This window comes from Lissotriton vulgaris, chromosome 8 (genome assembly GCF_964263255.1).
Source record: "Lissotriton vulgaris chromosome 8, aLisVul1.2, whole genome shotgun sequence".
In the NCBI taxonomy this organism is placed as follows: Eukaryota; Metazoa; Chordata; class Amphibia; order Caudata; family Salamandridae; genus Lissotriton; species Lissotriton vulgaris.
Genome location: NC_141696.1, coordinates 372432006 through 372457465, shown reverse-complemented (window position 1 = coordinate 372457465; position 25460 = coordinate 372432006). Strand labels below are relative to the sequence as shown.

At 47.5% G+C, this 25460-nt stretch overlaps 1 protein-coding gene across 6 annotated transcripts in view; it reads right to left on the bottom strand.

Moving 5' to 3' along the window:
• RPGR (retinitis pigmentosa GTPase regulator) overlaps window positions 1-25460 on the bottom strand; it is a 420762-nt gene that overhangs the window by 16702 nt on the left and 378600 nt on the right. For 4 of the 6 annotated variants that reach the window (XM_086934147.1, XM_086934149.1, XM_086934150.1 and 1 more), the window contains one exon: window positions 6889-6998. In XM_086934147.1, the coding sequence (XP_086790273.1) occupies window positions 6889-6998 (110 nt within the window). The remainder of the gene's footprint in view (window positions 1-6888; window positions 6999-25460) is intronic. The other 2 variants (XM_086934148.1, XM_086934152.1) reach the window with 1 other exon arrangement.

Sequence of the window (25460 nt, the reverse complement as noted above, 5' to 3'; positions counted from 1 at the left end):
TCACTGCCACTGCGTACACCTCCAGCCTCACGCACCTACCCCTTTTACCACGGGCCTTACTGGGGGTGGAGGCGAGGCAGTTGGAGGACTGTGTGGGTCTCTTAGTCATCCTTTGCTTGTTTGATTTTGCACATGTGTGTTGGGCAGGGAAGCCAGTCGTCGCTTCGGACGAGTGTTTCTCTCTGATTCTTAAGAGCTCAATGTTGTTTTGGCCCCAGCACTATTTTCGATTCTGCCTTTGAGAAAGAAAATGAAAATTAATACAGGGGCCATCCCTCCCAATGGTTGCCATCTATCTTGTTCCTTATCTATTTGCTTGTCAGCCTCTGAGCAATTGCAGCAGCCAGAGAGCCCCCTTTGTGGTCTAAAGGTACAACAGAGGCTGCAAACAGCTATAGGGCAGTCACAATTGGATCAAAATTGTTTATGGGGGCGCTGCCACTTTAAAAGTACAACACTAACCATGCGAATTGCCAGAAAAGTGTTGCAGCCCCGTGCCTGTTGTCTACGTGAATTCTGGAGAGGAAATAATACGCTGCCACTAGTCTTAAAAGAAGAGGTGGTTGGGCGCCAAATTACAGCCTGTTATGATGAGGCCCTTAAAAAAAAGCAAACCCCCTCACTCTCCAACCGCAAACCAACCAACAAATGCAGACAAGGCATTATTCTAAGCCATCAGCTAGACTCGAGAGACCTGGCTCTCATTCATACATTCTGTCTTAATTACAAAGCCACTTTCCTGCGCTCACCTAATTTCTCACCAGTCACGTGCATAGCACCGAGTGCAAAACACTCTTCACTTAGTGACAGTCATTCACAGGTTCTCTACACTTCAATACGTCAATCACACGCACACACCCACGCACGCACACACCACCCCAGTGAGAAAGCACCTTTTGCAGTTCCACTGTTTTGACTCTCCGTCCTCCCACTCGTTTTTCTTGCCTTCTGCCCCCTGATTACACGAGTTTTTCTTGCCTTCTGCCACCTGATTACTCGTTTTTCTTGCCTTCGGCCCCCGATTGCACTCGTTTTTCTTGCCTCTGCTCCCCTGATTGTGCCCTTTTTCTTGCCCCTGCCCCCCTGATTGTGCTCGTTTTCTTGCCTTCTGCACCCTGATTGCACTAGTTTTTCTTTCCTCTGCTTCCCTGATTGTGCCATTTTTCTTGCCTCTGCTCACCTAATTGTGCAATTTTTCTTACCTCTGCCCCCCTGATTGTGCTCGTTTTCTTGCCTTCTGCCCCCTGATTGTACTCGTTTTTCTTGCCTTCTGCCCCCTGATTGCACTAGTTTTTCTTGCCTCTGCTCCCCTGATTGTGCCATTTTTCTTGCCTCTGCTCCCCTAATTGTGCCATTTTTCTTGCCTCTGCCCCCCTGATTGTGCTATTGGCAATGTAAATGACAAAGCCATTTATTTTTTTTGTAGGTGGCTCTATGTGTGGGTGGCTCGGTCTGTGTGAGGGTGGCTCTGTGTAGGGTGTAGCTATTGGCATTGTAAATGACAAAGCCATTTATTTAACGATTAAGCTATTGGCAATGTAAGTGACAATGCCATTTATTTAACGATTAGGCTATTGGCAATGTAAGTGACAATGCCATTTATTGATGATTTTAAAAAAGAAAAAAGAAATGTCATGAGCAATGCCAATAGCTCTACCTTTAATGATGCCGAAACCATTGCATTGTAAATGCTTGTTATACTTTGGTGTTCTGACCATTTCACAAACCGAGTAGGTCTGCCATAATTAAATTAACACCCTTTATATTGTTTCATGCCAATCCTATGCAGCGCATGGAGTGAGGAGGGGGTGAGGGGGATTGCCCATGAGAGAATGGGCGAAACTAAAGCTTAGATTTTCAGCTTTTAAGGCAGGGGAGACCAAAGGCTGAGAGGAACTGGTTTTCCCAGTAACCCTCTTAGACTGGGGAGGAATTTCATCAAACACAGAGAGCAAACATTCATTAAAATAGAAGAAGTTGATGTCTGGGTCAGATGAAATGGAGCTTCTAGCCCAATAGTCTCTAAAGCTGATGGCAGACTCAATAACATCTATTTTGAGCCGGAAGCAATAAGAAGAAACTCTAAAAGGATCCTTGCATTGTTTGGGTGGGGAAGGTGGACAGGGGTAACAGTTTTGAATTGCCCAAATGAGTTATAAGTTACCCCTGGATGGGAGGAAGAAACAAACTAAACCAGACCCAAAGAGCTGAAGATTAGATTGATTACAGGCTCTTCCCAATGAGTTAGAAAGTGAACAAACAGAGTAAGGCCCATGCTGGAGATGAAGGGAATACAGTCTTGCGCTACCTGTATGGGAGTCATACTAAAAGTTAAAATCTACTAAAATAATTACATGAGCATTGTGGGTAGTTGGCAGGCAAGTGACTTAGGATGAATTTTATAAGAACAGTAAGTCTGTAAAAAGATAGAATATACACTAAGTAATCCCAGACCGTTATCCTGCAGTCAAAAAATGTATCTAGAACGTTGCTAAACTCAAATTAATTATCAATACCTACATTTTATACTTTCTTTAAAAATCACAGTTATGCCACCATCTTTGTGATTAATCCTATCCATGTGGCATGTACTATACCCTTTGGCACAGAGTCCTAATTCATCCTAGTCTCAGTTAAGATGCACACATCAGCGCTGTTATCATTAAGTAGCAACCAGAGTTTATCTTTATAATTTGCAAGTGATCTTGTGTAGAATAGCACACCTTTAAGGCTACTCTTGGCAAGTTCAATGTTGTTCATGGACGCAAGGTGATCAAGAGAAACCGGGTCCCACCTGCCCTTAGTGACAAAAGACACAGGCTAGGAAACCACATGCCTGTTTCACAACTGGATCCCAAACAAAGTTTTGATATGTCAGAGCTGGGGGATCTCTACAATCCACTGTTCCTTCCTCCAGTTTCAGTGCTGGGGACAGGTGTTCGAATTCAAGGCCCTTCCCTTTGGCCTATCATTGGTGCCCCTGGAGTCCATCAAGCTCCTCAACTGGTCGTGGAGTTTCTCAGGACTAGGGGTCTGAGGTTTGTAGTCGATTTAAATTCCATCCCTCTTGATAAACAAGATTCAGAATCGCATAACGGCATATATTTGAATGTGGGGAACCAATGTCAGAGCCTCGGTTTATCATCAATGGGGAGAAATTGAAGTCGGGGACCTCCTAGTCCATTACCTTCCTGGAGGTTGTGTTAGACACATCCTCGCCAATGCTCTGCCTTCCTCTGGAGAAGGTGGCAAGAATCAGGAAGAAGCTGAGAAAATCCCTTTGCAGGAATAAGATCTTGATTTACAAGCTGGCAAAGCTGGAAAGCATCTTGTCCTCTTCAATTCAGGCTCTCTCGTCTTACAGGCCCTTCAGAGGCTGAAGGCCGTACATCTTGAAGTGGGTCTGAGGTGTTAGGAGCAAATTTCCCATAATAAAGAGCTGGATACCAGACGATAAGATTGGGGCATCCAGTGTGGGTACATCTCTACAGAAGAAAAGAGGTCTGCTGACGAAATGAAGATGCAATGGCTTGTTGGCAGGGTCTCTGGTGGCATAATTCAAGGCTGGGAGTGGATAGGCAATTATGCATCCCCTAATGCCACTTTGCCATGATCATAAAGGTGCCAGCCCAAGCGAAGGAGTGGCATATGCGATCCTGGTGACACCGTTCTTGAGACTTAAAGTCTGGTTCCCAGTTTTTCTAGAACTTTTATGTAATTCTATGACACTTCTACCCCAATCTCTGTACATTACAACACACTGTCGAGGCCAGCTGCAGCAACTGGTTCTGGAAGTATATCTGTGCCTGATGATGTGCAGGATAACAAGGAGAGATGGTAAATTCGGGAACTGACTTATGGATCCGGATAAACTTTTAAGCAATGAGCCTGTTTGAATGGTATGACTAAACAACATAGTTCTGCTTGGAGACGGTGCTCTATTTGGTAAACACGATGTCTGGATCCTGTGAGGCTGGAACTTGCTCACAACGTACATTTTTTCACAGAAAAAGCAGAGCCTAGGCTACCTTTCAGGTCTATTGATACCTTTCGTTCAGTTATTTCAGCTGGACATCTTCTAAGGGGGTTCACTGGTGGGGAAAACACTCCGGTTTGTAAACTTTGAAAGGAATTAGGCTCTCAAGGACTCCAGCGCCTAGAGTTTTGAATCTGTGAGATGAGAATTTGGTATTGGACAATATTGGACCTCTTTTCATCTTGGAAGCAAAAATGTTTCAGAGTAGGAATGCACTTTCTATGAAATTAGCAATACTGCTGTGCCTCATATTTTGAAAAGGTGCATCATCTGTTGTATGGGCGTTTGATTTGTCCACGAGGATGTTTACCCTGGAAATGACCACGTTTACCACTAAAATCAGGACTATTTCCCACCAACAAATGCCAAGTGGCTGATGATGGAGGTGGTTATTAAGGAATAAGTATCTTTGTAGGAAATTACATCATAGGACTCTTTATGCTGTAGCTTTATGATTAATAAATGCTTCTTGTTGTGAGTGAAGTAGTGTGGCTCACTGGTTAGAGGCGGCAGACCAGAGAGCAGAGGACGGCCCGGGACCAGGGTTCGATTCCCGGTGCGGCAGGTTTCTGGACCAGGATCAGCGGACTCGATAATTCTCTCGCCTCGGTGCCCACTCTGATCAGCGATCACACTCGGAAACTCTGGGCATTAGCTTGCCTCATCTTCACTAACGGCCCCACCAGACCGCCGGGGATGCCTGGTCTCACCCTGGAGATACCCATTAAGGGACCATCTCTCAGGGAAGCCAGGAAGGGTTTCGCAGTGGTCGAAGCGCCTTGGGACCCTCCGGGTAAGTAGTGCGCTATATAAATGCCTATACATTTACATTTACAGGTTTAGTTAATAAAGGATGTTTACACCTTCTTTTTTCCCGGTAGGTGTTACCCAGAAACAGGATCGATTGCACAAAAATCTAAGTTCAGAGGCTGATTGCATGAAGAAAAGAAGAGGTGCCAGGCTCAGACAGGCATTACATCATGAGCTTAGACTTGCCATGAACACTGTCTTTTATTACATCTTGCACGATCTTGACTTACTGTAATGGATTCACTTCGATGTTTTGTTAGGGACAGCCAGTATAAAAGACCTTAACGAAAATGACGCTTTGACAGGTAACGCTACAGATCGGTGTTTTTTCTCGGTTTTTATAGAATTACAACCCCCCCCCCCACGTGCCTGCGTTGTGCACCTTTGGTGTTTTTACTATTCTCAACATTTGTGGGCTTCCTTTTGTTTGCTTGCTGTGCCTCCACTACCTCCCATATATGTTTAATGCAGAGTCCTGGTTTCATCTTCGAAGTCTTCCTAGCTCCTACTCACACCACGGTCCCTTTCTGTCCATTGGAGGGTTAGTTTATCATCCATGTTCTCCATGTTGCATTCCTAGAAAATACATTCACTATTAATTATTCATTCCTTGCTTCAATCTCCCAGCGTTTAGAGCCATGTGTGAGACTTCCTATGGACCCACCTGTTCCCCTCTCATCCATTATTTACCCCCCCCCCCCCTCCCTGTTTCTCAGCACTGTGTCCAATGCTTTGTTTGTCATTTGGGTTTTGGGGAGACTGGGAATCAAGCAGCGGCTCTGGTTTGTGCACCCTTTTGGCAGCTGAGTACAAGGAGGTGTCCCCTAAGGGGCAGAGAGTATTGGTGCATACAATCCTTATCTTTTTAACTCGTTGTTCTCTTATGGGTACTGCAGGAGTTGTCAAGGAAATGCAAAACAAAAGAGGGAGTTGTAGGATAATGTCTACCCACACACATCTGTAATGCTTTTCATACACCAGTCTTCAGGTCGAGTAGCACACCTTAGTGTGAACGATGAAGAATGTGTTGGAAACTACACCAACATTCCTCCTTTTGTGTGCTGCAGGAGGCAAGAACATTTCATGGAAAACATTTTCCCTAAAGAGAAAAATGGAAGTCAATATGTTGAATGCCACAGATTTTTTTTAATACTTGGCATGGTATAGGATGACTTTGCAGAGTCATGTAGAAGTGCCAGACAAGAGCTAAGCATGTACATAAATCACATAGCCCAAATGCACAACTTACAGAATGATATATGTTGTTTTTGCACACGTGGAAGTTTGGAATCTGGGCGCAAGTCCTCACAAGGCAAGGCAAGTCCTTATATGGAATAAAGCCAAGCAAGAGGCTATTTGTGCTATGTTGCGCTGCATTACATTTCAGTGCGGTAGGCGTTCCATGGGTGGAGCATGGGTGTTCCCAAGCATTTGTTTTTTGCTTATCGTAATTATTCAGGCCCCTCAAAAATATCCAGGCAACTTCCCAAAAAACGAAAATACACATTCTGAACGCTCCTGGGTAAATGTATTATGCTCTTCGACTAAGAGATGCTGGCACCATACAGATACATATTTGAAAATGAAGAAATCTGTTGTTTTCGTCCCAGTGCCAAGAACACAACGAGCTTCATGGTTACAAGTAAGAAACGTCTGTTTTTACAAAATATATAAAGGGCCTTATTTAGAGCTTGGCGGATATGGGACAGCCTGCAAAGATAGTTGATGTCTTGTCCATCCTATTTAGAGTAAACAGAGGTGCTTTGCCCTCTAAAGGGAGTAAGGGGTATTCACCACTTGTTGGTGAATATTCTGCATCCACCAAACTATACATAACGCACTTAGGGTTCTCTTGAAAGTCTGGACAATTGTTTTCACATCACCTTTCTTGTATAAACTTCACACAAAGGCAAGATGGCACAGCTGAATTCAGGCTCGTGAATAGCATACTATTTACTGGCATCACATTTTTGCAACAATTAATTTGCGAACATGACATCTTTAAAATCATTATCTTTAGAAATACAAAAAAAATTGAATACCCTTTTTGTTCTTTCAAGTATTCCACCGGTTTTAGCACCATTTTTCTCCGATTTTCCTTCTGGAGAATCTCCTACGGGTTGAGCTTTGGTGGTTTCTTCTGTGGAAACAACTGAAAATAAATAAGCATCTTAATCTATCGGCATTAATTATCTATAGATATAACTACTATCACATTTTAGGTCTTGGACTAGTAGTACTAATCACAGGCTTGAACAGTATAGTAATCAAATAATAATAATACAGTTTCAAGCGCATAGCTACCTCAAATGAGGAGTCCCAGCGGTAGGTACAGGTATCCTAATGTAGCTAATAAAACCCAATAGATCCCGAGCTAAAGAACTAAGTTTTACATTTTTTCCTGAAAACACACTCCAATTGGCCCTGACATATCTACGGTGGCAAAGCATTCCATAATTTTGGAGCTAAATAGCTATAGTCTGGGCCACTGGAATTATGCGAGTCTGTGGCCATGACCTTTTTGTATAGTTATGGATTTGTTGTGATTGCCACATAATTTATCATCTGCTGCATAATCTGCATATTTTAACAAAAAATGTGTTTCTAGCTCAAACGGAATCCAAAGTTACTAAAATATGGCCACGTGTTCGACCGCAGTAGAAGGCTCTCCGCAAAGGTTAACTGGTCATCTTTCAGTTACTTATTTCTGTATTTGGTTGTTGAATTGGTATTGACGAGGTGAAATCTTTGCCCAGACAGTTCTACCATGTGAAACAAGCATTTACAATGCAATGGTCCCGGCATTATTAAAGGTAGAGCTATTGGCATTGCTCATGACATTTTTTTTAAAATCATAAATAAATAGCAATGTCATTTACATTGGCAATAGCTTAATCGTTAAATAAATGGCATTGTCATTTACAATGCCAATAGCTTAATCGCTCGAATATGCAGGACCTATTGCATATACACCCACACAGAGCCACACACACACAGCCACCCTCACAGAGTCATACACATAGAGCCACCCAAACGCACAGAGCCACCCTCACACACACAGAGCCACCTACACAGAGCCACCCTCACACAGACAGAGCCACCCACACATAGAGCCACCTACAAAAAAAGCTATCCACACAGAGCCACACACAGAGCTACACACACTCACACACACAGAGCCCCCCCACACACACAGAGCCCCAAACACACACACAGAGCCCCCCCCCACACACAGAGCCCCCCCCACACACAGAGCCCCCCCACACACAGAGCCACACACACACACACAGAACCACACACACAGAGCTACACACACACAGAGCTACACACACACACATAGCCACACACACACAGAGCCACACACACACAGAGCCACACACACAGAGCCACACACAGACAGAGCCACACACAGACAGAGCCACACACACACAGACAGAGCCACACACACACAGACAGAGCCACACACACACAGACAGAGCCACACACACACACACAGACAGAGCCACACACATTCCACTACAAGGCCATCACATTGAATGAACTGGCCCCTGAGGCTTTCACAGTCTGCAGAAATTGATTCTTTACAATATGACCACGTCATGAACATGACCACGTTTCTCCGAGGCGAGGCAGAAATGCCTCGGAGAAACACACAGTCATTTTGAGATTCGGGGGGGGGGTGTTTTTTTAGTTTTGAGTGACTGAAGACGTCACAGATAAAAAAAGAACCTAAAAAACACGCCCCGAATCCGAAAAAGATGGGGCTTAAAGGGAGTGACGTCCCTCTCCTCCAATGGCTGGCCTCCGTTTAGGAAGCCAGCCAATGGAGAAGAGGGGCGGGTTCCAAGCCACCTCTAAGAAACATTAAATCTCGGGCTCCGCCCACTGCTACGCAGTGAGACAGTCCTCGACCTAAAAATGGCAAATAATGAAGAAATACTACCAAGAAATGTGCTGCATTATGCTGCTTAATTTGCCTTTTCTTGCTGCATAATTTAGTGTACCCCGACAAAAGATTTGGTGGTTCCCTGCCACATAATTCCAGTGGCCCTGGGAAAAGTCAAATCAGATAATATGCACAACTCTGGATGTTCTCTTTTATTTTGGAAGAATAAATCAGATGGCTAAAGTCACAGGCACCAAAGAATGAATCAAGTACTCTGGGCACAGGTGACAACTGCACAAAAGTGTGGTCATTCTCAACAGTGTTAGCCAATACCTTGATGCACTTCGATAAATGTAAACAAAGGGCCATACAGCCTCAGATTGGGTGCATGTCTTTGGGGAATGGAAAGGCATCCCAAAGTGAAACAACAATTGACAAAGCCAATAGGTCTCACTTTTCTAATACGAGGGCCAGTGCTAGTTTGAGCCATTGCTTAAAAAGGGAAAGAATAACAATACTGGAGGAAAAGAAAACATGTCTTACGGTATCTCAACTGCAATATTTTCTGTCTTTATAAAGAGCATGATTTATTTTTTATTGTCCACTCAAGAAACTCTGAAAAGAATGTAAACAAGCATTTGCAATGCAATAGGTCTCGCAGTTACGAGAGTTTCAGCTATTGGCATTCTAAAGAACAATGCCTTTTATTTATGTTTTTAAAACAAAAACAAAAATAAAAGGCATTATTATTTGCAATGCCAATAGCTCAAACTCGAGTAAATGCGAGACCTATTGAATTGCAAATGCTTGTTTAATTTTGAAGACAGCTTATCGTACTTCAACTTGCTGTTTTGCACGGTTTACGTTTATGTTCAGATCTTGACCACGAAAAGGAAGAACAAGGGAGACCCTACTCACAACGGAACCAGGGTGAAGTGTTTATCCAGAAAAACAATGGTTCCAGTGGCATATCACTAAATACATTTATAATAAATTGGGCACCTAATGCCTATCACACTATTAGAAACAGGGTGGCAAAGAGAAAAGACACAATTGGGTCCGTATCAAACCATTCTTTTATGTAATTTTTTGTTTGAAAAAAATCAACAATGCTTTCGACTACAACATATACTACAATATATAAAAAGTGCAATGTGTCCCCAGTGACTTGTGAAGTAACCAAAGAAACAACGTGTGTACATACAAGTGAGCTATACAGGTTACAATTGTGATTATTTACAAGGAAAGAGGCATAACTCAAAAAAGATTATTTAAATCAATCGTAGAACAGTTGCTACACAATCATAAGCACTGTATGAGTCACATTCGCCTCCAGTACGTCGACGGCGTTTCGACCCTTAGAGTGAGGGTCTCATCAGGACAAGGGGTGTGGGACGTCTTAGGAAGGGCCAATAGATGTAAAACCCATGCGTGTTTAAGTAAATGATTTTACTTACAGTGAACCCGGCCGGGCACACTGTCATAGACACTTTAGTGGTTGTAGTGTTTCTGTATCAAAAAACGGACGATGACGCTGTATGGCAGAATCACTCAAGGTTCTGAGCACGATATATGCTAGCGCAATCGCTAGTTTCAATGATGGAATTGCCGTGCAAACGGACGGTGCCGTCAGTGCGCGAATAAGCCAGGCGATATCTAGGCGCTGGAACCACTCGCTCGATCGCCGCCTTCCCGGAATAGTCAGACCTTGAGTGATTCTGCCATACAGCGTCATCGTCCGTTTTTTGATACAGAAACACTACAACCACTAAAGTGTCTATGACAGTGTGCCCGGCCGGGTTCACTGTAAGTAAAATCATTTACTTAAACACGCATGGGTTTTACATCTATTGGCCCTTCCTAAGACGTCCCACACCCCTTGTCCTGATGAGACCCTCACTCTAAGGGTCGAAACGCCGTCGACGTACTGGAGGCGAATGTGACTCATACAGTGCTTATGATTGTGTAGCAACTGTTCTACGATTGATTTAAATAATCTTTTTTGAGTTATGCCTCTTTCCTTGTAAATAATCACAATTGTAACCTGTATAGCTCACTTGTATGTACACACGTTGTTTCTTTGGTTACTTCACAAGTCACTGGGGACACATTGCACTTTTTATATATTGTAGTATATGTTGTAGTCGAAAGCATTGTTGATTTTTTTTAAACAAAAATTTACATAAAAGAATGGTTTGATACGGACCCAATTGTGTCTTTTCTCTTTGCCACCCTGTTTCTAATAGTGTGATAGGCATTAGGTGCCCAATTTATTATAAATGTATTTAATGATATGCCACAGATCTTGACCACAGCAGACACTGAGTACACTTTGTCCATGGAGGATGCGAAGACATGCAAGCAGAAAGCAAGGTGGGGGCTGGTCCCAAAAAAGCTAACCCAGCTATTAGACTTAAATGCCTATATTTACTTAATGTCATGTGCAATTGTGCTGTGTGGAGACACATTGAAACACTCAAATGTTACCTGCACTGTTTGAGCAGTGCTGTGCTAGGAAACAACCAAATATGACACACCGACAATTAAGGCCCACAAAGATGTCTCTACTTCATGTCAAACAGATTGAAACTTCCTGAATCCCGGCTCATGTCCTGCGTAACTTGTTTCCTTAAGGCAAAATTTGGCGGGGTTGAAGTTCACGGCTCCACATCAACCTTAAGGCAAATTAAACTACAACCGCATTTGAAATCTTCAACATCAGGCAATGTGACACAGTTAGGAGGATTAAAAGGCAAGACAAAAAGGCTCATTGTCTATATTAGATGACTGATGGAGAGGCCTGATAGAGACTTGACCCTGAACATGAAGAAACAATGGTCAAAAGAAACTTTCTGTTCATTGTGTGCAAGGATCACAAGCTATTCAAGGGTAAGAATGGCAGCCTTAGTTTAATGCGTTGGCAATTCAGAACAATGTGACAGATACACATGGGTCAACTAGAGACTCCCAGTTCTAACGTGGACATATACCTTTATGTGAGAGTAAAGTGTGGTTGGTGTAGTGAATCCCTTTGCACAAAGAAGAAGCTGCACTGATCCCAGTGATTCACACTGGTAGAGGTTTCACTTGAGTGTGTATCTGAGTAGGTGGGAAAGTGTTGCTCTGAACCATTTCTTGTGTGATTGTTTGAATACTTTGAATTCTTTAGTAGAGCAGACAAATGCTATTTCTTGAAAGCGCTTTGTGTTGTGTTTTGTGTGCTAAGTGTTGAGAAAGAGTGCAATATGTCACAAAATAACATCCCCTTTGGACAGATTATAAGCAGACAGAAAAACTTGCATCTATAACCCACACTAGTCAGTTCATACTTTCAATTTGAGCAACAATCAAGATGATGTAAAAATAGTCAGAAATTATAAAAAGTACACATATTATTCTACCATTAAAAAATTCACAATAAAAGGGATAAACAATATATCCTAATATAATACATGCAGGTAATAATCACAAAGTGGGAACAAAACAACACATTGGTTAAGAAATAGAACAGGATACTGTAGTCCGACTTATGTAAATCATACTCCAATTTTGTATGAATATCTATCGAATTGGAGACGTTGTATAGTCCAATGATTTAGTGTATCCCAATACACAAGGGCATCGACACGTTTCGGTTTTGGCAACTTGGATTACAAGCCAACACCTTCATCAGGATAAAAAAAACGAGACGTGTCGATGATAGATATTCATACAAAATTTGAGTATGACAGACGTTATTTTGTGAGATATTGTCTTTTGGAACCCTACCCCTTCGGCGTTTGAGGTCCCTCTCTTTAAATGGAGAGGTTGAGAAAGAGTGCACCCATGAAAATTGTAAATTGTAAAGGAGAGATAACCGCTGAGAGGATTTACAACTATATCATAGTGTGCTGCGCTGAGATTGATCCATTGGTATTTGTTCCACGCTCTTATTGGTTGATATGTCACTGAATGTGGTGCATGTTACTAGTTGTTGACTTCACCATATGTTGCTCCTATATCCTTAGTACTAAATCAGACAAGAGAGACCCCTATGAGGGAACCATCTCAGAGGGCACAACAAAATGTGCAGAGACAGAATGCAAAGTCCCAATGTACAAGTCCCTGTGATGCAAGTTTGTCAAGCCCTGATTCCACAACAAAATGTAGATGTCCTCAGATTTGATTCTAACCAGGTCCTGAATTTTAATCAGAAATAAAACCCATTTAAGCAGTTTCCCATATTTGGCACACTTGAGGGTTATGGTTCAGATCAGTCACTATGATGGTGCCTGATGGGGGAGGAAGATTGCACGATTTGAGCAGTCTTAGAGTTAGAACAGAGTAGTTTATTTGTAGAAGGTGAGGTGAATGGCCACCTAGTATCATTCTTGATTGACATCAGTGCTACCCGTTCCACTGTTAGAACAGTGGAAGTACTAGACCTACCGCTCGCGGAAAAATAATTAAAGTTCTAGGAGTTGAAAATAAACAGACAACCAATCCAGTAGCCTGAGAAGTGCCTGTTAAAATATTGTCTTTTGAAGAGAAACACAAGTTTGTGGTGAGTGAATCTCCTGTAAATCTTTTAAGACATAATTGTGCAATTTAAATTACACCATTCACTGTATGCCAAAGGGAGTGAAGTTTCAAACCCATGGATGAAGATGTCCCCTTTAAATTGGTGGGTCATGGGCCAACAATTAAATTGGATTCTTTGATGACCAATGATGATTTGCCACTAGATCTCAGAGATACTGTGAAACCTGAAGCCTGAGACTGCTCAGGAAAAGATATAGGTATCATAAACGGAGTTGAGTCTATCTGCATAACTGTCAAACCCAACACGGAGTATCCAAGAACCTCTCAGTACAATCTTACTCCTGAAACGATTGCTGGAATTATTCCAGTGATTGACTCAATGATACAACAAGGAATTTTGAAAGAGATAATGGAAATTCAATGTAACTCGCCCATTATGGGCTTGCAGAAGCCTAGTGGTAAGTACTGCGTAGTTCAGGATTTGAGAAAGATTAATAACGTTGTTCCCGGTTGTCCTGTGGCACAGAACCTTGCTGTCAATATATTCAATTTCCATGTGAAGGTGAATGGTTTCTGTGACTGTGTCAGGCGTTTTTCTCTATTCCCTTGCATGAGAACAGTAAGTACCTTTTTGTCTTCAGGTTCCAGGATGGTGTTTTAGCATGGTGTCAAGTCCCACGGGGGTATACAGAAAGTCAATTTTTAATCAGATCCTTAAAAAGTATCTTGAGTCTTTAATAATGCCCTGTAATTCAGACTAAGTGCAGTACATTGACAAGCTCCTGGTCAAATCAAAAACCCAAATAGCATGTACATGAGACAAGATTGCATTGTTGAACCCTCTGGCTGAGAATGGACATAAAGTGTCCCCGAGTAAGTTACATTATTGTTAAGAAGAAGTTCTGTATCTTGAACAACACATTGAGAAGGAAGCAAGGAAGGTGTTGCTAGAAAGAATCTTGGCGATTCAAAGTTGAATTTGCCAACCACCCAGAGAGAAGTCAGGATGTTTTTGGGAACAGGCGGCTATTGTCGACAGTCGATACCCAACTTTTCCCTAGTGGTCAAGCCTTTACAAGGGTTGATACACAAGGATGTGTCGGATCTGGTACCATGGACAATGATTGCTTGGTAGCCTTCCTAGAGCTGAGAAAAAGTCTCTGTCAGGCCCTGGCACTGGGAATGCCTGATATCAATACATTGTTTGCTCTCTTCTGCATTGAGAGGGAGGGTAGCACTCTCTCAGTGCTTACCCAATTGCATGGAAATTCCCAAAGACCAGTGGCTTACTTTTCTGCTACCCTTGACCTTGAGCAACAGGGCTGTCTGGATGCCTTAAAGTTGTGGCAGCTGTAGGTTTCCGCTTAGTGCATTGTGAAATTATTGTCATAGGCCATCCCCTTATTGTATTTGTGCCCCATTCAGTTGAGATTTTGTTGATGAGTACACACACACAACACCTGAGTTGATTGACCAATTGTGAACAGATCATTCCCACAGCTGAGAATGTATCCGTCAAGAGGTGTGCTACTTTAAACCCAGCTACCCTTTTGCCTCTACCTGTAATTATGGGTGATGATAAAGAAATCGAGCATGACTGTCTTGATGACACTGATCTATGCACCAAGCCAAGATCAGATACACAAGATTAGCCACTGCCTGAGTCCGATCTCATATTGTTTATTAATGGGTCCTGCCTGCAAGATGATTGAGGGACCCTAAGAGCTGCTTATGCAGTCTGTACACTCACAAGAGTAGTCAAAGCTTCCTGACTTCAAGAAGTAACATACGCACAAGTGGCAGAATTGATCACTCTTACTAGGGCTTGCTGTGTTTCTGAACAGCGAAAGTGATGATTTTCACTGATGGTCTGTATGGTTTTGGTGTTGTTCAAGTACTGAAAACATGCTGTCCACAAGTCAGTAGGTTACTATGCTTTTTGTTTTAAATTTCCCTTTTTTAGGTGTTAGTTCAATATGCTCAGATAGAAATAACTATGAATAAAACTCCTAGAATGCATTTAATTGTTAAATGAAAGTGCCCTACTGAAGCACTGCCTCCTTGGTGACATGGAACCACCTGGTAACCAAACTCTAGTCACATAGTAAGCTCAACGCCAGGTTGCTTTGCAAACATGCTGCCAAAGTTAGGGACATCATCTCCACCCTCGATGTGACCTTTATCACAGAGACCTGGCTAACCCTGCCTCTGCCCCGGACATCGCCACTGCAATTCCCATCGACTACAAGATAAAGTACAGTGACTGCACAAACAGACACAGGTGCAGCACTGCCATCCTACACAAAGAATCAATCACCGGCACCACCAATGATGAGAAGACCACGCCGATCATGGCACACACAAACTTACAGCTCAACACCGACGACAAAACCACCATCAAAGGAACCCAAACCTACAGACCTCCAGGACCTCCAGGACAACGAATCGGCCTCTGTGATGTCTTTGCTGAATTAATCACCCAGCTCGGCATTGAATCTGTACACTTCGTATTCCTGGGAGACCTCAACTTCCATCTGGATGACCCCAAAGACCCAAACTCCACCAACCTCCTGGAACGATTGGACAACATCGGCCTCAAGCAGCTGGCCACAGACCCCACACACATAGCAGGATACAAGTTGGACCCCGTCTTCATGTCCAGCAACAAAATTACATACAATCACACCATGGAACTCACCTGGTTGGACCACTCTATCATACACTTCACCATCGCTGGCCCACCCCAACTGCCACAGCGCCCCCTTCGGCAGCTGGACCAAGGTCACTCAGCACCAATGGACTGACATCCTCAGCATTACCCAGCCCATCGTCACTACAGACCTCAAACATTGCTAAGATTTATGCCACCTTTCCAGAAAGTAGTAGGAGGCAGGCCCCCGTCCCTGGTTTGGAGACTCTGTGGACCAAGGATAAGTTTGCCCTCTGTCCTTTGGTGGAAGACGAGGTTCTCAGGCTGACGGAGGTGGTGAAATCTGGGTCACCTCTGGATCCGGCCCATCCAAAATGTTTGCAAATAGGAAAGAAAAGTATTCCTCCTGTTCTTACCTCACTACTGAACCTGTCCTTTGGCATGGGCAGGTCCCCAGCAACTGGAAACATGCCATGGTGGTCCCTCAGTTGAAGGAATCCTCATTGGACCCCGCTCTTCCTGAAAATATAAGACCCATATCTCCACTTCCCTATGTAGCTAAAATTGCAGAGAAACATCTGAATGGCCATCTCTCGAGGTTTTTGGAAGAGAGGCGGGTTCTTCATGACACCCAGTCTGCCTTTAGGCCTATGCATAGTACGTAGTCCGCTCTACTGTTGAGGGCCTCGGCTGATGAAGGTAGGAGCACAGCCCTGATTCCGCTGGACCTAAGTGCCGGGTTTGACTCAGTGTCCCACGGCCTCCTTCTTGAGAGGTTACTGGAATTCGGGGTCTGAGGTGTCACGTGGATTTGGTTGAAGAATTTTCTGGAAAATAGATCCTTCCAGGTTTGCAACATCCTTTCAGCTCCAGAGTTGTCCTCTAAACCAGGGGGTGGCGCAGGGTTCGGCTCTCAGCCCCACCCAGTTTAATATTTATATGCGCCCGCTTGCAGATATTGTTCTGAAACATGAAATCTAGCTGGTGTCATATGCGGATGACACTCAGCTAGTTGTGACCCTGGAACAGAAGGAACCTGGAAGGGCTGTCGATTTCAGACCTTGCCTGGTGGAGCTTATGGACTGGATGAGACTGAGTTGTCTCCAGTTAAATGCAGGGAAGACAGAGGTGATGGTGGTTGGAAAACAGCCCTCTCTCTGGTCACAGCACTGATGGCCAGAAGCACTAGGAACCTGTCCAGTGCTGAAAGTCAAGGTGAAAAATTTGGGAGTGTGGTTCGACAAAAATATTTCCTTCTCCTCGCAAATATCGGCTCTGGCTGGGACTTGTTTTGGCATTCTGAAGATGCTACGTAAGATCTTGGACCTGCTCCCCTTGGATGCTAAAAGAACTATTGTACAGGCGTTGGTCACGTCTCGCCTTAACTATTACAATGTCTTATATCTAGGGGTGACTAAAAAAAATCTTAACATCTTGCAGAAGGTCCAAAATGCCGCAGCCCAGCTTATCCTGAATGTCCCAAGGAGGGTTTCGGCGGGAGAAGCTTTAAAGGAACTGCATTGGCTCCCTATCTGGGCCAGAGTTACCTTTAAGGCCTTATGCTTAATTCATAGGATCCTTGGGGAAAGAAGGCCACATTTTCTATGGTCTCTCCTGACAATATACCAGCCTGCTCATAATCTGAGATCATTGGACAGTGCAAGATTGACTGTGCCCAGGGTGCGGAAGGCGTGGATCGGTGGGAGATCCTTTGGTTTCCTGGCAGCTAAGGCATGGCATGAGGTCCCAGTGGATCTTAGGTCATCTGAGTAGTAGTTTCTGTTCCGCAAGAAATTGAAAACCTGGCTCTTCCGTCACCCCCCGGGAGGGCTAAAGTAGTAAGGTGACATCTGTGTGGATGTCCGCGTTCGATGGTGAGCAGCTTGGGAGGGTTGCTGGGGCCCACTTATGTTCTAGCGCTGGGACACTCCGGTTGGAGTAACCATAGCGCTTTATAAGCTTCATAATAATAATAATAAACAGGCCGTAGAGAAATTCAATGCCTGGATCAAGAGCGCTGCCTGGAAACAAGCAGAGGTCAGACCGCTCTTCATGAAACCGTCTGCAGACTCCAGTGAGCTCCAGAACTACTCTCTGGTTCTGTGCCCCCCCACCCCCCCCCCCCCCAAAGTTCTGTAGAGGGGCATAAAATATAAATTTACTAAACACTTGGAGAGAAACAGCCTGCTGGACCCTTCCCGATCAGGATTCAGAGCCAATCACAGCACCAAGACAGCACTAATCAACGCAATCAACAACATCCGCATCCTACTCGACAGAGGAGAATCAGCTGCCCTGATTCTACTTGACCTCGCGGCAGCCTACGACACAGTCTCCCACCATACACTGATCGATAAACTGCGCTAGATCGAATCACAGATGACACAATTAAATGAATGGCTTCCTTTCGCACAGGGCGCACCCAGATAATGTGTCTCCCTCCCTTCACTTCTCAACCAAAGCGTACCATCGGTGGCAGCCCTCAAGGTTCATCCCTCAGTCCAATTCTCTTCAACATCTACAGGACAACTCAGGGACATTGTCAAAACCCAAAACATCAACATTGTCTCCTACGGCGATGACACCAAGCTCGTCTTCTCAATCTCATAACCTTACCCAGTATCTCCCCATTCCTTAAGACCCAGAAAGTAAAACCTGATCATAAAAGCAAAGACCCTGGGAAATAAACGTTGTTAGATAAACCTTATTCTTAATAACATAACATATTTTTTAAATACAACTCAGTATCTGACAGTACTGAGAGCGGATCCCACAAGTGAATATACAGGACTTGCTGTGTAGCTGTTGGTGGTGTGGGTGGGTGAGGGGTCGAGTGAGTTGTATTACAGTACGTAGCAGTCATAAAAAGTAAATCTGAGTTGAAAGTCCTGGCCACCTAGGGTATACTCTTCAGTAGTGCTGCAGCAACTATTGTATTCTCCCTTCATTAATAACTCTGGGCCACAAAGCACTTGGATGCCTGCACCATTTTTGCACCTGAATTTAGAGTAGAGCTGATGGAGGTGTAAATGATGGACCTGTGCACTGGCTTTACAGCTATGCCATGTTTAGTATTTAGAAACCAACCCCAAAACATTGCTCAGTGTCACATAACTGCACGACTGAGCACATTTTATGTGATTTAGAGTTATTTCTGCCTCGTCAAGAATAGTTGCACAAGTTACTACTTGTGTAACGATATATCTGTAAGAGACATTAGTTAGTGATAGATTCCTTACCTTAGAATATCCCCAGGCGTCAGACTGGATCCGGAAATTTTTTGCGTAGCAATACCCCTGCGCGCTGGTAGGCGTCGTCTGCGGCTCCGCGTCCGTCGTCGGCGTCGTGAGCGCCGGGATGATGTCGTCGGAGTATTTAGACGGCGCCCATGCGCGCTGACGTCAGTTCTGATAACACAGATACGCAGAGCCATGATAGAACTAACACTGGTGCCATGAAACTAGGGCCCTGAAAGGGGATGACCTTAACCCTAAATATCGGTTCGCAGAACGGGGAGGATGGGTGGGCGGTAAGGAATCTATCCCTAACTAATGTCTCTTACAGATATATCGTTACACAAGTAGTAACTTGTGCATCTGAAAGAGACACGTTAGTGATAGATTCCTTACCTTAGAATAGATACCCCAGCAATACCAACCCCGGTGGTGGGTCTGCGAACCAATATCACACCAGAAAGTCCTGGAGGACGGAACGGCCAAAGAAGCCATCCCTCCGGACTTGACTGTCCAGGCAGTAGTGTCTTGCGAACGTGTGCAGCGAGGCCCACGTGGCTGCCTGACAGATGTCCTGCAGGGGGACACCGCGACCCAGGGCAGTTGTCGTTGCCGTGGCCCGAGTGGAGTGAGCCCGCAATCCAGCCGGGGGCTCCTTCCTCGCCATGGAGTAACATGCTTGGATACACAAGATGATCCACCTGGAGATGGTCCTCTTGTGTACAGCCTTTCCCTTCTTCGCGCCCACGTAACCAACGAAGAGTTGGTCATCCACCCGGAATTGGCGTGTGCGATCTAGGTAGTAGGAGAGCGCACGTTTTGGATCCAGACGGTGGAGCCTCTCCTCCTCTTTCGAGGGATGCGGAGGCGGAAAGAAGGTGGGCAAAGTGATGGACTGCCCGATGTGGAAGGCTGTGACAACCTTGGGCAGAAAGGAAGGTCGTGTACGCAACACCACCTTATCAGGATGAACAGACAGGAATGGTGGAGAAGACGAAAGAGCCTGGAGCTAACTCACCCTCCTGGCAGAGGTGATGGCAACCAGGAAGGCCGTCTTCAGAGTAAGGAGACGAAGAGGGCAGTTATGAAGTGGCTCAAAGGGAGCACACATCAGATAGGTGAGAACCAGATTCAAGTCCCACTGGGGCATCACGAAGGGAACAGGAGGAAACATGTGCGTGATGCCCTTCAGAAATCTACTCACAATAGGGGACTTGAATAAAGAAGGCTGATCTGGTAGCCTCAAGAAGGCTGAAAGAGCAGAAAGGTACCCTTTAAGAGTGCCCAGAGCAGAGCCCTGCTGGGCAAGGGAAAGAAGAAAGAGCAGCACTTCCGAAAGGGGTGCAGAGAGGGGATCCACAGCCTTTGCTGCGCACCATGCCACAAATCTGTTCCACCGGCAGGCGTATACCGACTTAGTGGAGGGACGCCTGGCTGCCAGAATGATGTCACAGACTTCGGGAGGCAAGTCAAATGGCCTCAACTGCCGCCGCTCAATCTCCAAGCTTGTAGGTGGAGACTGGACAGGTTCGGGTGCAGGACCGTCCCCTGCTGCTGCGACAGAAGGTCCTCCCGAAGAGGCAGACGAATCGGGGGATCGACTGACATGCTGAGTAGCTCGGGATACCAGTATCTTCGTGCCCAGTCCGGAGCCACAAGGACGACCTGGGCCCGGTCGCGCCTGATCTTCTTCAGCACTCTGGGCAGAAGTGGTATAGGCGGAAAGGCGTACAATAGACCGCAGCTCCACTCGCGACGAAAAGCGTCTCCGAGCGAGTGCCGCCTTGGAAACTCCAACGCGCAGAACTGCTGACATTGCGCGTTCTCTTCTGTGGCGAATAGATCTAACCAAGGCTCTCCCCACTGTCGAAAGAGACCTTGCACCACGTCCGAGTTCAGACGCCATTCGTGATCCATCATGCACCGGCGGCTGAGTTCGTCCGCCCTGGCATTCAGAGAGCCTGCCAGGTGTTGAACCACCAGGGTCACGCCCTGATGTTCCAGCCACTGCCAGAGGCGCAGAGCCTCCTGGCAAAGGGTCCACGACCCCACACCGCCCTGTTTGTTGCAGTACCACATGGCGGTGGTGTTGTCGGTGAACACTTGCACCACGCTCCCCCTGACAGAGGGGAGGAATGCCTTCAGTGCAAGACGAATCGCCCGCAGCTCCAGAAGGTTGATGTGGAGCCGGGACTCCGCCGGAGACCAGAGGCCTCTGATCTCCGCCTCTCCCATGTGGCCCCCCCAGCCCTGGAGGGACGCGTCCGTCACAACTACGTGCTCCGGCTGGGGTAGGGAGAGGGGTCTGCCACTGACCCATTCGCGGTCCGTGAGCCACCACTGCAGTTGTTTCGCAGTGCCCTCCGAGATCAGGACATGATCGGACAGGTTGCCCTGATGCTGGGCCCACTAAAACTTCAGGTCCCACTGCAGAGCCCGCATCCGCCACCTGGCGTGACGCACCAGAAGGATGCAGGAGGCCATCAGTCCCAGAAGCCGCAGCGTCAACCTGACCGAGACCCGGGATAACGGTCTGAAGACAGGAATCAGAGCCTGAATATCCCGGACCCGCTGCTCGGGTGGGTAAACCCGAAACTGCGCCGAGTCGAGAACCGCTCCGATGAAAAGGAGCTTCTGAGAGGGACACAGGTGTGACTTCGGCACATTGATGGAGAACCCCAGCAAGTGCAGGAGGTCGGCCGTAGTCTGGAGGTGGCTGACGACTGTCTGGGGCGAGCCCGCCTTCAACAACCAGTCGTCGAGGTAGGGGAAGACTGATACCCCCTGCCTGCGCAGATGGGCTGCGACCACCGCCATCACCTTCGTGAACACCCGTGGGGCGCTGGTAAGGCCGAAGGGGAGCACGGTAAACTGAAAGTGCTCTAGGCCTACCGTGAACCGTAGGTAACGCCGGTGGGCCGGCAGGACGGGGATGTGGAAATAGGCGTCCTGCAAGTCCAACGCTACCATCCAGTCTCCTGGGTCCAGGGCAGCCAGGACCTGAGCCAAAGTGAGCATCTTGAACTTCTCCGTCCGGAGAAAGCCGTTGACGTTCCGCAGATCCAAGATAGGGCGTAGGCCCCCTTTGCCCTTCTTGGGCACCAGAAAGTAGTGGGAGTAGCAACCACGTCCTACTTCTGGCCCAGGAACGCGCTCGATGGCCCTCTTTGCCAAGAGGGCCAAAACCTCCTCTTGCAGAAGTTGCAAGTGATCCCCCGACACACGGTGGTATTGAGGTGGCATGGATGGAGGGGAAGACTCGAAGGGGAGGGAGAAACCCCTTCGGACAATTTGCAGCACCCACCTGTCCGAAGTGACTGTATGCCAGTGGGAGAGGTGATGGCGAACCCTGCCTCCCACAGGCGTCACATGGGCCTGAAAACTCGGACTAGGAAGGTTTTGAGGCGGGGGCTGCTGAGGGAGGTGTGGACTGGCCTCGCCGTTGGCCCCGACCACCGCCACGGCGGTTCCCACGGCCGCCACCGCGTTGCTGAGTATTCTGCGGTGCGTGGCTGACGGTCCGTGGTGGGGCGCCCCTTCCGTGGCCACGAAAGGAGCGAAAGGCACCCGATTGCTGGCGTGGGGCCGTAAGGCCCAAGGACTTGGCCGTGGCCCTGGAGTCCTTGAAACGTTCCAGCGCATGGTCTGCCTTGTCGCCGAAGAGGCGACGGCCATCAAACGGCATGTCCAGGAGGGTGGCCTGGACATCGGCCGAGAAGTTGGCGGACCTCAACCAGGCGTGGCGTCGAACCGCCACCGTCGTTGCCATCGCCCTGCCCAGTGAGTCCGTGGTATCCAGCCCACACCGGATAGAAAAACGTGCCGCATCTCGGCCGTCCGCAAGGGTTTGGCTGAGTTTAGCCCTGACCCCCTCAGGGCATTGTGGCAGCACCTCCGCAACCGTGTCCCACAGGGTGTGGGTGTAGCGGCCCAAGAGACAGTTGGTGTTCACAGACCGTAGCCCTAGGCTCACAGACGAGAAGACCTTCTTCCCGAACTGCTCATATCTCTTGGATTCCCCGTCGGGCGGGGCCGACGGGAATGCGGATTGGGAGTTAGAGGCCTGGATGACCAGGCTCTCGGGGTGGGATGGGTGGACAAAAAGCATGGGTCGCCCGGTGCCGGGCGGTAGCGTCTGGCCACGTTCCTGTCCACAGGGGGGCCTGTGGCGGGCTTGGACCAAGTGCCCAGCAGAACGTCACACAAGGCCTCATTGAACGGCAGAAGGGACTCCGTGGAACCGGACTGCTGTTTGAGGACCTCAGTGAGGAGATTAGTCCTCACGGCCGCGACGGGGAGCTGAAGGTTTAAGGCCTTAGCTGCCTTCGTCAACACTACGCTGTAAGCAGAACCCGCCTCCGAAGCCACAGTCGGGGGCGACGTAAATCCAGTGTCTGGCGAGGTGTCAATACCACTGGCCTCCCCAAGCTCATATGTCCAGTCCTGATGCGACTGGCAATCACGTGCCAGAGGGTCCTCGGACCCCTCCCATTGCTCCTCGTCACCTGGCTCCTGGAGACCAGGATTAACAGCCAGGGCCTCCTCGTGGAGATAGAAGTCTCCGAAGGCCGACGGAATCGGCGCCCAGCGGCGCCCCTCCGACACCTGAGTAGGACCGTAGGAAGCATTGGGGTCGGCAACCACATCGGCTGCCGGGGACGACACCTGAGGGGACGGCGCCGGTGAGGTCGTAAGGTCGACCGGCGAGGTCCCGGATCCGGAGCCGGATCCAGTGAGGTCGCGCGGCGCCGGGACCGAAGTCGCCAGCGGCGCCGGGCCCGAAGTACCCGACGTCGTCGGGGCCGAAGCGCCCGACCCGGAAGGACCTCCAGACGGAACCGATCGGCCCGAAGGCGCCACGGGAACCGACTGAGGAGGGAGGGCCCTCATGGCCATGAGGTACCTCTCGACCTCATCCTGCGACGCGCCGTGCCCAGGGACCCGAAGGTGTGGGGCAGGCGGCGACGCTTGCGACTCCCGCGGAGCCGCGTGGGCGGTGTCGCCCGAGTCCCCGGCCGCATCGAGCGAGCGTCGGGGCGGGTCGGAGGATCGATGGTGTCGCTCCGACCTCTCATGCCTCTTACCTGAGGACTTGGAACCAGACGATCGGTGTCCACTCCCGGAACGTCGATGACTCCGACCTCGCGACCTGTCCCTCGACCTCCCGTGGGACCGGGACCGGGACCTGGAGCGGCGCGGGGCCGAGTGCCTCAGCTCGAGACGCTTGCGGGACCGCTCCCGCCTAGCCTTCGACGTCTGAGCCCGGCAGTCGACGCAAGTTCGATCGTCGTGGTCGAGGCCTAAGCACTTCAGGCACCGGCGATGGGGGTCCGTGACCGACATGAGTCGGCCGCACTTCGAGCAAGGCTCGAACCGGGGCATCCCTGGCACCGATCGTCGAGAATCGACTAAATAGAGGATCAAAAAGATCAAAAAGTTTTCAGTCAAAAAGTGACTGGGGGTAGAGCTTCTTCCGGATCTGCGCTAGCTGGCGCGGAAAAAAGAAGAACTGACGTCAGCGCGCATGGGCGCCGTCTAAATACTCCGACGACGTCATCCCGGCGCTCACGACGCCGACGACGGACGCGGAGCCGCAGACGACGCCTACCAGCGCGCAGGGGTATTGCTACGCAAAAAATTTCCGGATCCAGTCTGACGCCTGGGGATATTCTAAGGTAAGGAATCTATCACTAACGTGTCTCTTTCAGATAAATAAAACAGCACATGAAGGTGCTCGCATCCTGGACTTGGCTGTAAATGCTGTGAGAGAGCTAAAGCCTGAAAAGACAGGCAAACAATGGTAGCACTGGAGATGAACCGGCCTCAAACATGTCCTGGCAGCACTGTAAAAGCAGGTTTCCTTTATTAGGCAAGAGGATGTCCCAGCGGCAGTGCTTTTTGAAAAGACTCTTTCAGTAATGATGGATTGTTGGCCACAACTTAACAGGGAGTAGTTCATTTAAAACCGACTTCCGAAGTAAGTTATCGTGCTGAGCCAACCTTGCAAGTAAATGTTGCTCAGTGAGTAAAATGAGTGAATATTATAATTCAGTTTCCGTTGAAAGGGTGTGGCCAAAATCATTTCCTTTTTGGCTATGGAACCTCATGTTTAAAAAAAAACCATAAAATGCGCTTCTGCCTACCAAAGCATACAATAAAGGCAACATGGGCGTCCGCAGAAATTTTTCCAGGGGGGGGCAAAATGTTAACATCATTACCATCCTCCGACATGATGTGGGCCAGGTGGTGGACAAGAAAAACTTGAGCGCAGGAGGAGCCATTGGGGGCAGGAAGCAGGCCGCATATGATCTCATACACCATAGG